This window comes from Pistacia vera, unplaced genomic scaffold, assembly GCF_008641045.1.
Source record: "Pistacia vera cultivar Batoury unplaced genomic scaffold, PisVer_v2 Contig385, whole genome shotgun sequence".
Classification (NCBI taxonomy): domain Eukaryota; kingdom Viridiplantae; phylum Streptophyta; class Magnoliopsida; order Sapindales; family Anacardiaceae; genus Pistacia; species Pistacia vera.
In genome coordinates, this window is record NW_022196207.1 from 304,519 (window position 1) to 323,572 (window position 19,054).

The window sequence follows — 19,054 nt, forward strand, 5'->3', positions numbered from 1 at the left end:
ATTTAGATATTATAATTATTATTATTATTATTTCAATTAAATTCAATTAATATATGTAAAATATATTAACATTTAACAATAATAATAATTCATTTAAATATATGCGTACACATATTTAAATATAATCTCACTTATTTAATTTTAATATCAAATTAAATAAAGGCTACAACCTTAGCAAATTTAATTGCACTGTGAGATTACCAAAATACCATTTTGCCTGAAAAGACAAAACGCCCTTCTTATAAACTGGTTCTTAAATTATCTTCCATGTGTGTGACCCGTAGGCTCTTTATCATATCGGTAGTGTGTAGTATCACAATTAACACCAATTAATCGTCTCACTACACACAAACCAAGATTGGCCCCTAGCAAGGCATCATGGCCACCCGATATATTCAGATTCAATGAAGCAGCTACTTATCAACGATATGGTTACCGTACAATCTAATCCTTTTATCATCTATTATCTCAATGAGACCGAGGCACAGAAATAGTGTCAACCTTAGTTACTCTCGATATGTATGTATTCAGCTACTTGACCAGTGATCGGAATAATAAACTGGATAGAACAACAACCCAATCCCATTATGGCCATAGTTTTAGTGTCATTGCCATTTACTGAATTGCGCTGTGAGATAACTTCCCCCATACCCAAGAGTGATGAATCCTCTGTCCTTCCACCATAGTCTTGATACACTCCTTGATGCAACCAATCACTACCATATTGATAGCTCTGAATAGAACTACATTGGGCTAGCGTCAAACTACACAAATCGGTGCACAAGGCGCTCCAGTGATCTCAAGTCTAAGGATCACATGCACCACCATTCGTTAGAGGATTTGTTCTATAGAAAATGGGGTTACTATCCATATGGAATCCTCTGGTGGGTTAGTCCAGTGAACTTGCGTATAGCAAGCACCCATGTATTACACCAGGTTGTCACCAAACAACCTTGACAAGTGAGATCAGTTACTGCCTTTGGATAGAGTCGTTCAACACTATGATAGCCTTATCGTATTATCTGTGCCCTTACTTCAGAATAATACTGAGGCTACAGATGTTTCTAGAATGACCACCATATGTGCTCATAGGGTTCTCACTATCAAGATTTGAAACACTTAATACCCTTGTCACGGTTCTACCATTCTGAAGACATATATCACTACATATAATAATGATTTACGCGATATAGAATAAAATGCCTTTTTATTGATCAATTAATGCCAGAGGTGGATATTCATGCTTCATCACATTTCTTGATGATTTCAGTAGATATGGTTATGTCTACCTTATGAGACATAAATCTGAAGCCTTTGATAAATTCAAGGAATTTAGGAATCAAGTATAGAATATGTTGGGCAAAAGTATTAAAGCTCTTCGGTCGGATCGAGGTGAATACTTAAGCTCAGTTTTTTCGGAGTACCTGAAGGAATGTGGGATAGTATCACAACTCACCCCTCCTTATACACCCCAACACAATGGAGTGTCAGAAAGGAGGAATATGACCTTACTTGACATGGTTAGGTCCATGATGAGTTTTAGTGATTTACTTGCATCGTTCTGGGGCTATGCCTTAGAGACTACGACTCACGTTTTGAACCGTGTGCCGTCAAAGTCTGTAGATAAGACTCCATATGAGCTATGAAATGGGCGAAAACCCAACTTGTCTTATCTAAGGATTTGGGGTTGCAAAGCTTATGTTAAGAAATTGACTTCGAACAAGCTAGGCCCAAAATCCTGTAAATGTATATTTATGGGGTATCCAAAACAGACCAAAGGATACTATTTCTACCACCCAGAAGAGCACAAAATTTTTGTTGCTCGATCTTGTGTCTTCCTAGAAAAGGATTATTTTCTAAGAAGTACTAGTGGGAGAAAAGTGGAACTCGATGAAGTTCTAGAATCACAAGATATACTAGATGAAAGATGGGATGATGTGCCACAGGAAGTGGTTAAGCATCATGAGGAGGTTACTCCACAACTTGTGGAACAAAGTGAACCACCTCAGGTAGCATAAGAGCTACGTAGATCTAGGATAGTACGCCATGAGCCGAGAGATACGGTTATCTCATGACTCAACATGGTGACGTACTAGTCTACCAAGACGATGAACCCAAAACCAATGAAGACGCTATATCGGATCCAGATTCCATTAAATGGCTTGAAGCCATGAAATCTAAGATGGACTCCATGTACCAGAACCAAGTGTTGTCTCTAGTGGAACCACCTGAAGGGGTAAAACCCATAGGGTATAAATGGGTCTTCAAGAAGAAGACTGACATGGATGGCAACATGCATACTTATAAAGCATGACTGGTTGCCAAAGGTTTCAAACAAATTCCTGGCATTGACTATGAAGAAAACTTTTCGTCGGTTACCATGATTAAATCCATCCGGATTATGCTTGCAATTGCTACATATCATGAATATGATATTTGACAAATGGATGTCAAAACTGCTTTCCTGAATGGAAACCTTGAGGAGGATGTGTATATGACACAACCTGCTAGTTTTGTTCTTGATAGTCAAGCTAAGAAGGTATGCAAGTTGCAGAGATCCATTTATGGACTCAAGCAAGCTTCAAGGAGCTGGAACATTTGTTTTGATGAAGCTGTAAAAGAATTTGGTTTTATCAAGAACGAAGATGAGCCCTGTGTTTACAAGAAAGTGAGTGGGAGTGTAGTAGCATTCCTAGTATTGTATGTCGATGACATACTTCTGATTGGGAATGATATACCGAACTTGCAGTCGGTAAAGACTTGGTTATCAGAGTGCTTCTCCATGAAGGACTTAAGGGAAGCAGCCTACATCCTTGGTATAAAGATCTGTCATGATAGATCACGTAGGTTGTTTGGCCTAAGTCAGAGTGCATATATTGACAAGGTACTGAAAAGATTCAGTATGGAAGAATCCAAGAAGGGATTTCTTCCGATGTCATATGGTGTTTATCTCTCTAAGGAATTGTGTCCTAAAACACAAGATGAGAGAGATAGGATGAAGAGGATCCCATATTCATAAGCAATTGGATCCATCATGTATGCCAAGCTATGTACTCAGATTGATGTCTCATGTGCATTCAGCACTTGTAATAGATAGCAATCAGATCTAGGTGAGCGTCAGTGGATGGTTGTCAAGAATATTCTTAAGTACTTGAAGAGGACTGTTAGAGTAGATGCCCTAGAGTCAATCAATTATTGTAGAATTGACTCTTTATAATAATGTTCATTAATCAATAAAAGGCATTTTATTCTATATCGCATAAATTATTATTATTGCAATATGTACTGATATATGTCCTTAGAATGGTAGAACCGTGACGAGGGTATCAAGTGTTTCAAATCTTGATAGTGAGAACCCTATGAGCACATATGGTGGCCATTCTAGAAACGTCCGTAGCCCCAGTATTATTCTGAAGTAAGGGCACAGATAATACGGTAAGGCTATCATAGTGTTGAACGACCCTGTCGAAAGGCAGTGACTGATCTCACTTGTCAAGGTTGTTTGGTGACAACCTGGTGCAACACATGGGTGCTTGTTGTAGGCGGATATACCGCAGCAAGTTCACTGGACTGACCCACCAGAGGATTCCATATGGATGGTAACCCCAGTGTCTATGGAACAAATCCTCTAACGAATGGTGGTGCATGTGATCCTTAGACTTGAGGTCACCGGAGTGCCTTGTGCACCGACTGGTACAGTTTGACACTAGCCTAACGCAGTTCTATTCAGAGCTGTCAGTACGGTGGTGATTGGCTATATCAAGAAGTGTATCAAGACTATGGTGGATTGACAAAGGATTCATCACTCCCGGGTACGGGAGAAGTTATCTCACGGCGCAATTCAGTATATGGCAATGACACTAAAACTGTGGCCACAGTGGGATTGAGTTGTTGCTCTATCCAGATTATAATACGGGTCATTGGTCCAGAAACTGAATATATAATATCGAGAGTAACCGAAGGTTGACACTATTTCTATGCCTTCGTCTCGTCGAGATAACGTATGATGAAAGGATCGTATTGTACGGTAACCATATCGTTGACAGGTAGCTACTTTGCTGAATCCGAATCTATCGGGTGGCCATGATGCCTTGCTAGGGGCCAATCTTGGTCTGTGTATTAGTGAGACGATTAATTGGTGTTAATCGCGATACTATACACTACCGGTATGATGAGGAGCCTATGGGTCACACACATAGAAGATAATTTAAGAGCCAAGAAGAAAGAAGGGCGTTTTCGTCTTTTTAGGTGAAAGGGTATTTTGGTAATTTCATAGTGCAATTAAATTTGCTGGTGTCGTAGCCTTTATTTAATTTGTTAGAAAAATTAAATAAGTGAAATTACATTTAAATATGTGTTTGCACATATTTAATTAAATCATTATTATTGTTAAATGTTAATTAAATATTAATTGATTTTAATTGAGATAATGATGAAATAAATAAAATATCTAAATGGGAGTGTTTGGTAATATGGGGTGTTTGGGTTGGAGCCAAGCCTATTCCATATGGGAATAGGGCAACTTAGTTTGCCTATAAAAGAAAAGTGTGTGTGTGTAATTGATAGAGAATTTTTAATTGAGAAAAACATACATAGTAGCCTACACACACTCTCCCACGCAACTTTCACTGTTTGATTGAAAAATCAAATATTTCTCTTTTCTTCTTCTTGATTTTTTAAGGCCAAGGAGGATCTAGAAAATCCCTCCTTGGTTCCTTGTGATTGTCTTCGTGTGGACTTCGTGGGTTCGATCCTACACTCGGATCGGTAGCAAACATGTTCAGAGACAATATTGGAGGAGCCTCCAACGTGGGTATGAATCTAAACTCATGAATAACCTTTTGTGCAGATTCTTGTTATTATGATAAAACTGTAAAATTATACCCTTGATCTTGGCTCATGTAAACAATCCTTATATTATATTTTTGTTTCTGCAGCGTATATGGGACTGTTTACTAACAAGGACTAAGGATATGTTCTTGGTTTATGGAGGGGAAGATGAGCTCACTATAAGAGGATATAGTGATGCTAGTTTCCAAACGGACAAAGATAATTATCGATCGCAATCAGGGTTTGTATTTTATCTCAATAGCGATACAGCGAGCTGGAAGAGCTCGAAGCAAAGCACTGTAGCAGACTTTACAGTGGAGGCTGAGTATATTGCATTGTCAAATGCGGCCAAGGAGGCAGTCTGGATTAAGAAGTTCAACACTGAACTTGGTGTGGTTCCTACGATTGTTGATCCTATAGACATCTATTGTGACAACAATGGAGCAATTGCTCAAGCCAGGGAACCACGGTCTCATCAGAAGTCCAGACACATACTTAGATGATTTCATCTCATCAGAGAGAGAGTTGAGAGGAAAGACGTGCAGATTAGTAAAGTGCATACTGACGACAATCTCGCAGATCCACTGACACAAAGCCTCTATTGCAGCAGCAAGCATGAAGAAACTTGAGATCATTTGTTATTAAATACATGAATGATGGCTATAGTGCAAGTGGGAGATTGTTAGAGTTGATGCCCTGAGCCAATCAATTATTGTAGAATTGACTCTTTGTTAATAGTTCATTAATCAATAAAAGGCATTTTATTCTATATCGGTAAATCATTATATTACATATGTATTGATATATGTCCTTAGAATGGTAGAACCGGGACGAAGGTATCAGTGTTTCAAATCTTTATAGTGAGAACCCTGTGAGCCATATATGTGTCATCTAGAACGTCTGTAGCCCTAGTATTATTCTAAAGATAGAGCATAGATAATCGGGAAGGCTATCATAGTGTGTTGAACGACCCCGTCGAAAGGTAGTGACTGATCTTACTTATCAGGTTGTTTGGTGACAACCTGGTGTAACACATGTGTGCTTGCTGTAGGCGATTACACAGCAGCAAGTTCCGGACTGACCCACCAGAGGATTCCATATGGATGGTACCCCCAGTGTCTATGGAAACAAATCCCTAACAAATGGTGGTGCATGTGATCCTTAGATTTGAGATCATCGAGCACCTTGTGCACCGATTGGTGCGTTTGACACTAGCCTATGCATTTCTATTCAGAGCTGTCAATATGGTGGTGATTGGCTGCATCAAGGAGTGTATCAAGGACCAATTTAGACACATTCAACGATTGTTTCTCCATTTGACAAGACAAACAGAGTGGACCAATGTGGCCATCCTTTGTTGTTATGATCCTCACTCGGTCACATAATCGAGTGGACTAGAGTACCCTTCATTTAGCCTAAAACACCCTATTTAGCTTACAACACCTTCACTTGCCTAGTACACCTTCATTCGAACTAGTGCACTTTCATTCAACCTAAAACACCCTCATTTGGCTTACATCACCTTCACTTGGCTTGGTAAGCCTTCCTTCGGCCTGATGCCTTCGCTCATCTTGACATCTCCACTCAACTAGTTTACTCTCCAAGATAAGTGCTCCTTAACTTAGAGAGTGGGGATAAATTGTATGAGCCAAAAATGGTAATAGGCTCACCAAGTTGAAACACAAACATCTACTACTGCATGGCCAAGGCCATGGTCTAATTTCGTTTGCCTACACTCAAATCTATACCACGAGTCCACCCATAGCACCAATCAGGTTATTCATGAGTTGGATCACCCATTCTATTAGCTTGCCCCAAATTATGCTCGTCTTAGCCCCTTGGGCTCAAGCCCATCGGCCCATGGTTGCTTTAAAGAACTAGAGTTCCATTCACATCCTAATTCATTAATCCTAATTCATCTAAGATCAAATCTTACGTATTAGGACTCTTATCCTACAAAGGCAAGTAAATTAGGACTTCCTATTTACTCAAACTCTACCATTATGAACTCAGAGTTCATTAGGATTCAAGCTCCTAGGCTCACTATAAAATGAGGTCACGCCTCTTACCTAATAGCTCCTAAAGTTCTTGCTCCCAGAACCACACTCACCTTCGTCATAGTTCTAGTCTTCATGAGACCTGGTAACCTTTCTTCCCCTAGCTCTCACTAAATTGCCTTTTCCAACCTCACTGACTTGAGCATCAGAGTGCCTACGACAAACACCACACCAATGTTCCCCATGACTTCGCACTTACTTCTTTGTGTGTATAGGTCCATCAGATCATCATGGCCTCAACCTCACAGGATTCGTCTGTTCAATAACAGTAGATTTTTATCGCTACAGCTTGGCGCCTACCATGAGGCTTTTGACAATCATCAATCTGGCAACGATTTGCTCCTAAAGAAACCCACATGATTGAACCCACAAAACCGCTTCACTAGACCTTGTGACTAGGTTGCAACTTAGATAATACTGTTCCTCCGGAACAAAATCACCATTACTATTCCTTAGAGTCCACACTCAGACAATTCACCAACCGATTCCACACCCCAATTATCCCATCCAAACCCCTCCACACCCATGGCACTCACATGCCCCTGGATGTCATGTCTTAATATATTTGTTGAATTATTAAGGTTGATAAATAGTTGAGGGATTCACATCCCTATTTTGTTTTCATACTTTTTATTAATATCCATTGTCTCTTACCCTTCCATCTCTATCCCCCCCTCTTTAAATGGCAATTTGATGCAATTAATCTCTTCACAACTCACCAAATACAAAGTTGTTGTTGGGGCCATCTCCTGTACAGCTACGATGTAAAGTTCTAGAACTCTAGAGATAAGTAGATTGTATGATAATCGAAACGAGTATGATTTGGATATTCAAGAAATAGATCGAATGACTAAAAAAATTAATATCAAACAATCGTTTGTATATGAGAACGTTATTACTATAGGAACTATCACAAGTTATGATTCAATTTTTTGTATCAACTTTCATTCTTTATATACCTATAGTTAAAAGATTTCATGGTAATATTAATATGTTACTAGTTCAATTAGCATCTAAACATATATAGTTACATTGTTACTAAACATTGTTAGGGTAATTAGACTACCAATTGAGAATGTGGTGTCACAATGTAATGCCCAACATGGAGGTATATGATTTAATTTATTTTTTATAGCCCTTAGTTAATTTTTGTTAAAGTGTTTTAAGAGAATGTGAAGAAAATGTCTTAAACTTGCATTAAGGGTAAAATGGTCTTCACACTCAAAAAGTTGAAAAGTGGGAGTGAAAAGAGATAGAATTTCATAGAGAATGCATTAAAATGAGGCATTATGGTAATTGATTAAGGGACATAGATGAAATTTCCAAGAAAGAGTAAGGACAAAATGGGAAGTGTGTTTATAAACTAAAGTGTTAAGGGTTTGAAACCCTTATTTTCTTCATTCCACCACCACCTCCTCCCCCATTTTCTCTCAAATTTTCATTCAATCCTCCAAGGATTTGAGGGCTTTTGAGTGGTTTTTCATAGGGTTTGATTTTAGGCTTCAAAGGTAAAATTCATGCTCTTTATAGATTTATTTGTGTCAAAGTTGAGTTTTATGAAGTTTATGCTTAGGGTTAGAGAAGATTTGAATCCAACAGAGTAGAGAGCTTAGTAAGCCTACTCACCATAAGGTAAGTAAATTCCACTCAAAATCCACTCAAGTTAAAGTTTAAGAAAATCAAGTGAGTAGAGATTTTTTTTTAATTATGCATATGTTAGGATTATTGAGAAATTGAGATGAGATGGATTAGTTATGCTGTTGTTGGATATACTTGAATATGAGGGTGTATGTGATGGGTTGATTGGAAAATTGGAGAAACTTTGGGGAGTGTTTTTGCCACGTAGGATGGTGATGTTCAAGAGAGTTTTTCTCTCTCAATTTGGATGGTTTAAGAAACAAATAGAATGATAATACTTAGGGTTTGTTTATGCCACGTTTGTTTGATGAAATCCTAAGAGAAGTATGAGTTGAGTGGAAACCTTAATTTTTGCAACATTGCATATGGCATTTCATAAGTGCATTTAAGTAAGAATTTTAAGCATAGAGCATCCATATGCATATAATTGTGTATGTGTAGAAACTTAAGAAATAAAAGAATAAGAATAAGAAAGCAAGAATAAACATCTAAAATAAGAGAAAAAAAATAAGCATTAAAGAATTAAAGAAAGAAAAAGTTTTAAAGAATAAAAGAATAGGTTGGTATGATGGGGAACCGTGAGTGTTAAGAAGAAATTCCCACATACACGTCACCTTAATTGAGTGGCATAAGAAGAAGAAGAATTGTACGACCCGTAAGAGTGTATATGGATGAGGGTTGTACCAAGAAGAATTCCTACATGCACGTCACCTTAATTGAGTGGCCTAAGAAGAAAGAAGAATTTGTACGGTCCGCAAGAGTACATGTAGATGAGGACTGTACTCACTTACACGGCCAAGGTTCCGAATTCATACATCAACCGAGTCTGATCAGCAAAGAATAAGAAAAGAAAGAATAAGAAAGAATGAGAAAGCTTGAACAAGCAAAGAAAAGAAAATAAACAAGAAAGAAAAGAGAAGCTTGGGCAAGCAAGACAAGAAAAGAAAAGAAAAGCATAGAAAGAAAAAGAAAAGAATAGAGAAGAAAAGAAATAGAAAGAAGAAATAAAATGCATTTTTATGCATTACTGCATATGCATTTCATTTATGCATATTCCCATGAACTTTATTATGGTTAGAAAGAATAGAAGAGTAGCAAGAAGAGAGAATAGAAAGAGTAAGAAAGAAAGAACAGAAAGAAAGAAAGAAACAGAAAGAAGTAGAAAGAAAGAAAAGAACAGTGAGAGTTAGAAACAGAGAAAGAAAAGAGAAGAAATTAAGTAAGGAAAGAACCTAAGAAGGAGAAGAGTTAAGGGATTTACTTACTTAGCATTTTTATGCTCACCCCGTTGTTTTTCCATGTTTTTACAGGAAATAGGTGAGCAGTGGTCGGAAGGACGTCGACAAGCGGGGAGGATTGGCATTACTGTCCACCGTTGCTAAGTTTTTGTACTTGTTATTTTGATATATGTAAAGAATTATATTTTGTATGTAAAGAAAAATTTGGGCCCAACTATTTTCATATGCTAATTATGTATATTTTCATAGTATATGTTATAAAATATACTATTAGAAAGAAGTCATTACACACAACCAATCTAATAATTCTCTTAGAGAATGGAGAAATGTTTTAACATTTTGCTGTTTAGTCCTTTCAAGCAAACAAAAGGCAACTCCCCAAGCTTTCAACTAACCTCTTCTGTCAAAAGAATAACATGATATATTTGGCAATAGCTTGACATTAATCGAATTGAATGCTATAAGCAAGCATTTGTGGGGACTGGGGAATCAATACAACACAAGCAAGTGGGCCAAACCAAATGGAAATGAGCATTAATAAACAGAACAAAAGGCAAAGAATATCATGATTCATGAAGCATGAAATTATGAAGAAAAAAACAAGCATTTAGAAGACATATGGGGCTTAATTCTTACTGAAATCATCATTACTTTAATTTTTTTTTTTTACATATATTAATAAACATTGAGGACCCAGATGAGGTGTTGACAATTCTTGAAATATAAGTCAGAAAAAATAATGGAGAGTTGTCAATTTGATTTAGTCGCCTCATTAAGATACAAGCTTAACACATACATGGCAGTAGTGAAGCACAAAAGGAAGTCAATGTGGGTTCATGCCCAAATCAAATATTAGAATTAATTTAACATTTAAAATTCATCTAACAACTAAGAGTACATAATTATTACATCACAACTAATTTAGAGGGTATTTTAATAATTCTTTTAACAACAAAAAGAAATGATAAGAAAAGAGAAAGCACAAAATCTGGAACTATGAATAAACATTTCTTTTAGATGAAGATCTTCTGTCCCATACATAAATTATCTCCAAATGTGAACATTTTTATATAAATATTTTTAAAGGGTCAAGATACACTAACTTAATTTTTTGACATTTTTTTGTGAACTATTGATTATTGTTGATGTAATATGTGATAAGATATACTTAGTTGACATTAAATGTTACCTTTAACTTCGAAATGTCTAAAATTGAGTTCAAATTTAAGTTACACTATCTCAACCCATTTTAAAATACAAAGATCATGTTTGTTGATATTTTAACACAATGAAAGATAAAATTTTAGTCAAATTTATTGCATCGAAGAATGCAAATATATAATATCATATTTCATAAAAATAGAATTTTCACTTAAAAAATATTTTAATATATTGTATATAAATAAATATGGGCGAATACATAGATGTTTTTTTAATGAATGTGTGGTGTCAGGCACTAGAGAAATTAACATGCTTGGAAAAGTATTGATTATGTTTATCATGTTATGATTTCAAAAAAGTGATTTGACAGACACTAATTCTTGAATCCCTTTGCTTTGCTTTCATGCTTTAGCTTTTCCAGATGACCCATCTTTACTCTTAACAATTCTATTGTAACACGAACTTTTTATCTTCAATCCCCCCTTCCAAAATCTGTCTCAACTTCAGCCATTAAATACACAAACACAAACCCACTTAACTCATACAGAATGAGAATTGTGGTGTTCCAGTGACAGAGAATTGAAGTTTATTTCAATTTCTTGATGGGTAAACACAGGTTTAGATTCTCAGATATGATCCCAAATGCCTGGTTTTACAAGCTCAAAGACATGAGCAAAACCAGAACTTCACATAACTCCTCTCATCATAATAACAAAAAAATCCCACCAAAATCAAATCCAACTTCGCAAAATCCTCACATTTCATTTCCAAGATACTCTTATTACTTCACCACACAACCCATCAAACCTGAAAAATTATACAACTCTCCTGTCAATTCCAAAGCCTCTGATACTCATTTTCCTGATCCTTCAACCAAGAAACACACTAAAAGGAAAACAATTTACAAGCCTTCTCCTAAAAATTTCTCTTCCAATAATGCTTCAACTCCTTGTACTTGTCATTATTTTAAGTCTCCAGACGACTCCTGTTTTTCTTCTGCTGAGAGTTCCAATGAAGCTAATTACTTCCCTGATATTGATTCCGATGGCGAAAGCATTTGCAATTGTGAACTTACTTCTTCAACTACTGATATAATCATCGACCTCAACGACAACCAGTTCTTTTCTAGCAAAGTCAAGAAGCTTAACGGTTTCGACGCCATTTCAGAAATGGAGCTTCCTCCAATATTAACAAAACCACCGAAGTCTCATGACAAGATAAATGTTAATCACTCTCTTTCTGTCAAGATTGTGAAGGAAGAAAGTGTGAGGACTCAAAAGGAGCAAAGAAACAAGGCTGCTGTTATCCGAAAGTCGTCATCATCGAATTCTCCAGGGATAAAGCTGAGAGCGAAAGCGAATTCTCCAAGAATTGGAAGCAAGAAACTCCAAACCGCTTGTTCAAGAAAGAGCATATCAAGAAATAAGGGGTTTTCAGAGAGCTTTGTGGTGGTGAAATCGTCGGTTGATCCGCAAAGAGATTTCAGGGATTCAATGGTGGAGATGATTGTGGAGAATGATCTTCGAACTTCAAAGGATTTGGAAGATCTACTTGCTTGTTATCTATCGTTGAATTCCAAGGAATATCATGGTGTTATTGTTAAGGCATTTGAGGAAATCTGGTTTGATATGACTAACCTTCGCTTGTAAATTAATTAATTAATTGTTATATATATATTTTTAGATGTAAGCTTCTTCTTGTCTCTGTTTTTCTTTGTACTTTTGGGTTAATTAAGTTGAATAAATGTTAATAATATTGTTAAGAATAGTTGATAGCAGCTGCAGAACTCTAAATTACTAAGCCTGTCACTCTTGCTGCATTTTATTTTTTATGTTTCAAGAATAATATTTTATGTTAATTTTATAATGTTAAAAAGTAAGGGAATTGTGAGCTCAACTTCAACTCTGAGCAAAGATTATGATAAAAAATATATATATTTATTACTTTATTTAATCTAGTTAAATTCCTTGAAAACTTTCTTTATCAATTAACAAAATCTAATTCCAAAAAATGATAAATTAAATTCAAATAAAAATTCATCAATTAATTAGGTAGAAGAAGTAGAGGTGGCAAAATGGNGTTTTTTTAATGAATGTGTGGTGTCAGGCACTAGAGAAATTAACATGCTTGGAAAAGTGTTGATTATGTTTATCATGTTATGATTTCAAAAAAGTGATTTGACAGACACTAATTCTTGAATCCCTTTGCTTTGCTTTCATGCTTTAGCTTTTCCAGCTGACCCATCTTTACTCTTAACAATTCTATTGCAACACAAACTTTTTATCTTCAATCCCCCCTGCCAAAATCTGTCTCAACTTCAGCCATTAAATACACAAACACAAACCCATTTAACTCATACAGAATGAGAATTGTGGTGTTCCAGTGAGAGAGAATTGAAGTTTATTTCAATTTCTTGATGGGTAAACACAGGTTTAGATTCTCAGATATGATCCCAAATGCCTGGTTTTACAAGCTCAAAGACATGAGCAAAACCAAAACTTCACATATCTCCTCTCATCATAATAACAAAAAAATCCCACCAAAATCAAATCCAACTTCGCAAAATCCTCACATTTCATTTCCAAGATACTCTTATTACTTCACCACACAACCCATCAAACCTGAAAAATTATACAACTCTCCTGTCAATTCCAAAGCCTCTGATACTCATTTTCCTGATCCTTCAACCAAGAAATACACTAAAAGGAAAACAATTTACAAGCCTTCTCCTAAAAATTTCTCTTCCAATAATGCTTCAACTCCTTGTACTTGTCATTATTTTAAGTCTCCAGACGACTCCTGTTTTTCTTCTGCTGAGAGTTCCAATGAAGCTAATTACTTCCCTGATATTGATTCCGATGGCGAAAGCATTTGCAATTGTGAACTTACTTCTTCAACTACTGATATAATCATCGACCTCAACGACAACCAGTTCTTTTCTAGCAAAGTCAAGAAGCTTAACGGTTTCGACGCCATTTCAGAAATGGAGCTTCCTCCAATATTAACAAAACCACCGAAGTCTCATGACAAGATAAATGTTAATCACTCTCTTTCTGTCAAGATTGTGAAGGAAGAAAGTGTGAGGACTCAAAAGGAGCAAAGAAACAAGGCTGCTGTTATCCGAAAGTCGTCATCATCGAATTCTCCAGGGATAAAGCTGAGAGCGAAAGCGAATTCTCCAAGAATTGGAAGCAAGAAACTCCAAACCGCTTGTTCAAGAAAGAGCATATCAAGAAATAAGGGGTTTTCAGAGAGCTTTGTGGTGGTGAAATCGTCGGTTGATCCGCAAAGAGATTTCAGGGATTCAATGGTGGAGATGATTGTGGAGAATGATCTTCGAACTTCAAAGGATTTGGAAGATCTACTTGCTTGTTATCTATCGTTGAATTCCAAGGAATATCATGGTGTTATTGTTAAGGCATTTGAGGAAATCTGGTTTGATATGACTAACCTTCGCTTGTAAATTAATTAATTAATTGTTATATATATATTTTTAGATGTAAGCTTCTTCTTGTCTCTGTTTTTCTTTGTACTTTTGGGTTAATTAAGTTGAATAAATGTTAATAATATTGTTAAGAATAGTTGATAGCAGCTGCAGAACTCTAAATTACTAAGCCTGTCACTCTTGCTGCATTTTATTTTTTATGTTTCAAGAATAATATTTTATGTTAATTTTATAATGTTAAAAAGTAAGGGAATTGTGAGCTCAACTTCAACTCTGAGCAAAGATTATGATAAAAAATATATATATTTATTACTTTATTTAATCTAGTTAAATTCCTTGAAAACTTTCTTTATCAATTAACAAAATCTAATTCCAAAAAATGATAAATTAAATTCAAATAAAAATTCATCAATTAATTAGGTAGAAGAAGTAGAGGTGGCAAAATGGATCATGACATACCAACCCGACACGAACATGACACGGTTTAAGTGGGTTGGATTGACACAAATAATATTTGGATTGGGTTGGGTTCAGGTTGAAAAACCTTAACACATTTATTAAATAAGTTGAACGAGGGTGAGGCGAGATGAGTCTCGGTCAGAAGGTTGAAGGGAGAGTTTTCGTGGTGATGGGATTTGTTTTCGATGCCAAAAACAAGCCCTATTTGGCTTGAGTTGTCAATGCCGACAGTGTAATTTTAGGTGTTTTTACAAGATTTCAAATTTTTAGAAACTTATGTGTAATTTTCAGGGGTTTTTTTTGTTGCTAGATTTCAAACATTTTTGCATGCTGATATCACCGGTTTAACCTGCTGGTCAACTCGGCTCAATCATCAACCTGGAACCCGACCATTATGCCGGGTTTCAGCTCGGGCCAGGTTTTAAAACCTTGCTAAAAACTTGGTTTAGATTTAGATTTTAGAGTGAAGTAGCTATAACAACCAACTCAAACCCAACGGATTGCCACCTCTCCTGAAAATTAAATCCTGTAAATACATTAAAGTGATTTTAATTACTAAGTAGCCTTATAATTATTATCATTATTATTTTTTATCTTGTCTAAAGTTGAAGTTCCATTTTATAATCTTGGTTAATGTTAGCACAAGTGGATATTTTTAGGAACATAAATTAAATTAAAGAGTTGTACATTTATATATTTATATATTAGTGTAAGTGTACCAATAGATTTAACCTAGGATTGAATTAATTCAAACAAATATCAAATATGGGTAGTTTCTTTAAGAGGGTAGGAGATCTCCTACTCTTATGTTAATAGGACAATTATTCCTACTTTTTTAGAAAAAAATTGGCTTTAGCTGTTCACTTTCAAATTTCAATTTATTTTATTCACACTTTTATTGCAAGCTTTTCGATCACATTTTTGGTCATATTTTTTTTACAAATTAAATAAAATGAATTTTCCATTCTATTATTCATTGGAATATATTTTTCTATTTTATCCTCTCATAAAATCTATTTAATTATTAAATAACAATAATATATATTATATACATAATACAATAATAAAAACTTTATTATAATCATTCTTTTAAAATAATAAATTAAATAATATAAATAATTAATATAGGAGGGTAATTTGTCCTCACATCACATAGTAGATTCAATTTTGTGGTACCCAAATTTCCCAAGGGAAAAATAATAAGATCCCTATTCGATAAAATGTGCACACAAGAAAGATATCTTAGAGATATTCTCTATAATCATAATTAAATGGGGGAATAAACAATGATTGATAACTCGATGTTCATACGGGAAAGCCTCACACTGAGCATTCCGATTAAAAGCTGACCACCTCTGTAATTAGCCTCTGCCTCTTGTATTAACCTTGCAAACTCGCATGAACTTTGCTATTTTCAGTAGCGACATGGAATGGCGTTGCAGTAAACAAACACCAGCAGAGACTTCAGAGAACACAATCCAAGGGCAGAACGGGAAAGTCATTATGTTCCCAAGGGCAAGACTGTAACTTCCATTTTGGCGCGAATTTTGGCATCAACAAATTCCATTATCAATTTTGTTTTCCTTTTCATTCCATTTCATAACAAAAATTAAATGCCACCTTGATTCTTGAGTGAATATGTGAATAATAACAGCATTATTATAGCTCAATCTTCCTTAAATTTCTTTAGGCTCTAAGTGCATTTTGAAATTCTTAATTTCTTACATGGTCATCACTAGTTTATGAATTTTTGGAAAGACTTGTTGATCTTCCCTTTCTAGAACATTTTCGTCACAATTCTTAAATCTTAGATAAAAGAGTGGCGCCATATATACTAAATATATAAACTATTGTATACAAATTGATGTAACACCCCTCTTTGGTTAACAATCATTCATCTATATTTATTAAGCATTTATTAAGTTGATTTTTTACATGCATTCATCAATTCACTTTGTGATACATTAGTTTATGAATGAAATGATTTGTACATCTACTATTATTCAATAAAAAAATGTGGGATTATTTAAATGTTTGACCCTCATCTATTAACTTAAATTTTTATTGTTATTTCTTATTATGCTATCAAAATCAATTAAATTCCTTAATCAAATTCCATATGTACTCATAATTATAGTTTTCAAATAAATTATTATTAAATTATTATATAAGCATTACATGTAGGCACTTTGTGACCGGCATATTGTGAATTTATCTCAAACTCACATTTCAAATAGTATGGTTTAGATAGCGTCTCTTTTGATTTGAACCTAGGACTTCATCATTGGAAATGAATTAGGAGTGCCTATCGAATAAAAAATTATGCATCTTGAGCCCCGCTATTTGATAAATGGGTAAGAGATAAGTTCACAATATCTTGATAGCGGGTTGGGGTAAGTTCACAATATCTTGATAGCGGGTTGGGGTGTTATACTGTCGTTGATTTTAGATATAGAATTCACTGTATATATATATATATATATATATATTTCAATTATTTACAAAAAGACATTTTATCAATCTTACTATCAAATTACACATATAATATATCAAATATTATGTTTTAAATATTGATGTTGGACACTTACCTATTAAGTTGAAAGCCTTTAAATCAAATAGTTTAAATATAAATCACCACGTCTTAGTTTACATAAAAATATAAATCCAACTTTCCCTTAAAAAATTAATCCTTTAGGTGAAGAATAACTTTATAAAATCAGAACTAGAAATCCTAAATCACAAGGCCCAATGAACTTTATAAAACTTCAATAAAAACATTGTTAATTAACTACACATTCATTAGAAGAACATATATATATATATATATATATATATATATATTTGTGAGATTTGATAACGGACTGGGTGCATAGAATGTTTCTCAAATCTCTTGTAAAGTGGGGAATGACAAGTTGGTTAAATTACAAAATCTGATCACAAAATGACAGCTAGCTCTTTTTAAGAAGCAATAGTTGATCATCAAATAAAATAATTAATCAAAGTGGAGGACCACAAGACAAGAAAGATTGGAAAATACCCAACTCGCCTTGAAGCTTTCTAAACCATGGTTCTCAGATCGCGTATCATATCATGTATCACGATACGATTTTTCAAAAAATTAATATAATAAAAAACAATTTCTAAAAATTAATATCATCCCCAAAATTAATTAACGATTTTTTGTGGTATTATTGGCTTTAAATTATGGTATTACATAATCAAAACTAATCACAAAATTAAGAATGTATATCATTTCCTCTTAACCATTCATATCATTTCCAAGATCAATGTCAATACATATATCTCCACTTGTATTATTGTTATCATGCAAAATGGGCAACACATCTTCCTCTTCACTTTCTCTAGGCAAAATCTGTAAATTTGGGCAAGTTTCAGTGAACCGGGTTGGGTGACTTGGATCCGACTTGAATTTAGCCCAAATTGATAAAGTCATATCGATTTGTATCGATATTTTTAAGTATATGAACAGATACTTATTGCATAGTAGGATATATATCAACATATCGAAAGGTTTAGGATATACTCTCTGATATGTATCGGTGGTGACTCGTGTAAAACCCACATCAAGGTATGTAATTTTATTTACACCCCAATACCCTTAGTTGGATTTCTTTGAAGTTACCTTAGACAAATGTGAAGAAAACTCCTTAAAACTTCATTAGGGTTAAAAAGGTCTTTTCACTTATAATTAGATGAAAAAGTGGAGAGTGAAAGGAAGTAAAAAAATGTGAAGAAGATAATAGAAATGAGGGCATTTTGGTAATTAACTAAAGGATATAGATGGGATTTCTTAGAAAGTGCAAGGGCAAAATGAGAATACATGTATATATTATTAGTTATAAGGATTCATTGAATAAACCCTAACCATTTTTCAGCCCTTGTACATGCCACCCTCACCCATTTTTCTCTCAAATCTCTTCACCAAATCTCAAAGAGAATTTGTAGGATTTGCTTGGATTTTTGTAGATTTTCAACCTTAAAGCATCCAAAGGTAAGATTCTAGCATAAGTTATGTGATTAAACTTTAAAGTTTTAAATTCTTATGATATTAAATGATCTAGGTCCAAGAGGAAAAAACTTTTAGCAAAGGGAGGTTATATCACACACTCAAGATAAGTAAACCCAATTTTAGTTTTGATTTGAGCAATAATTGTGTAGAATGATTCTTGCATGTTTGTATGTGATTGTATTTGAGAATTATTAGT

General features: G+C 34.6%; 2 protein-coding genes across 2 annotated transcripts; both read left to right on the plus strand.

Moving 5' to 3' along the window:
- Positions 1-11,503: 11,503 nt before the first annotated feature.
- On the plus strand, positions 11,504-12,691 carry LOC116140904 (transcription repressor OFP4-like). The gene has a single exon (XM_031426475.1). It carries the CDS (start codon positions 11,527-11,529, stop codon positions 12,571-12,573), a length of 1,047 nt encoding a protein of 348 aa, XP_031282335.1. The 5' UTR covers positions 11,504-11,526; the 3' UTR covers positions 12,574-12,691.
- Positions 12,692-13,207: 516 nt separating this feature from the next.
- On the plus strand, positions 13,208-14,505 carry LOC116140903 (transcription repressor OFP4-like). Its single transcript, XM_031426474.1, has one exon. It carries the CDS (start codon positions 13,341-13,343, stop codon positions 14,385-14,387), a length of 1,047 nt encoding a protein of 348 aa, XP_031282334.1. The 5' UTR covers positions 13,208-13,340; the 3' UTR covers positions 14,388-14,505.
- The last annotated feature ends 4,549 nt before the right edge of the window (positions 14,506-19,054 follow it).

What these genes read in the sequence shown, in the direction of transcription:
- LOC116140904 (XM_031426475.1), top strand. Translation starts at nt 11,527, where the DNA reads ATGGGTAAACACAGGTTTAGATTCTCAGATATGATCCCAAATGCCTGG.
- LOC116140903 (XM_031426474.1), top strand. Translation starts at nt 13,341, where the DNA reads ATGGGTAAACACAGGTTTAGATTCTCAGATATGATCCCAAATGCCTGG.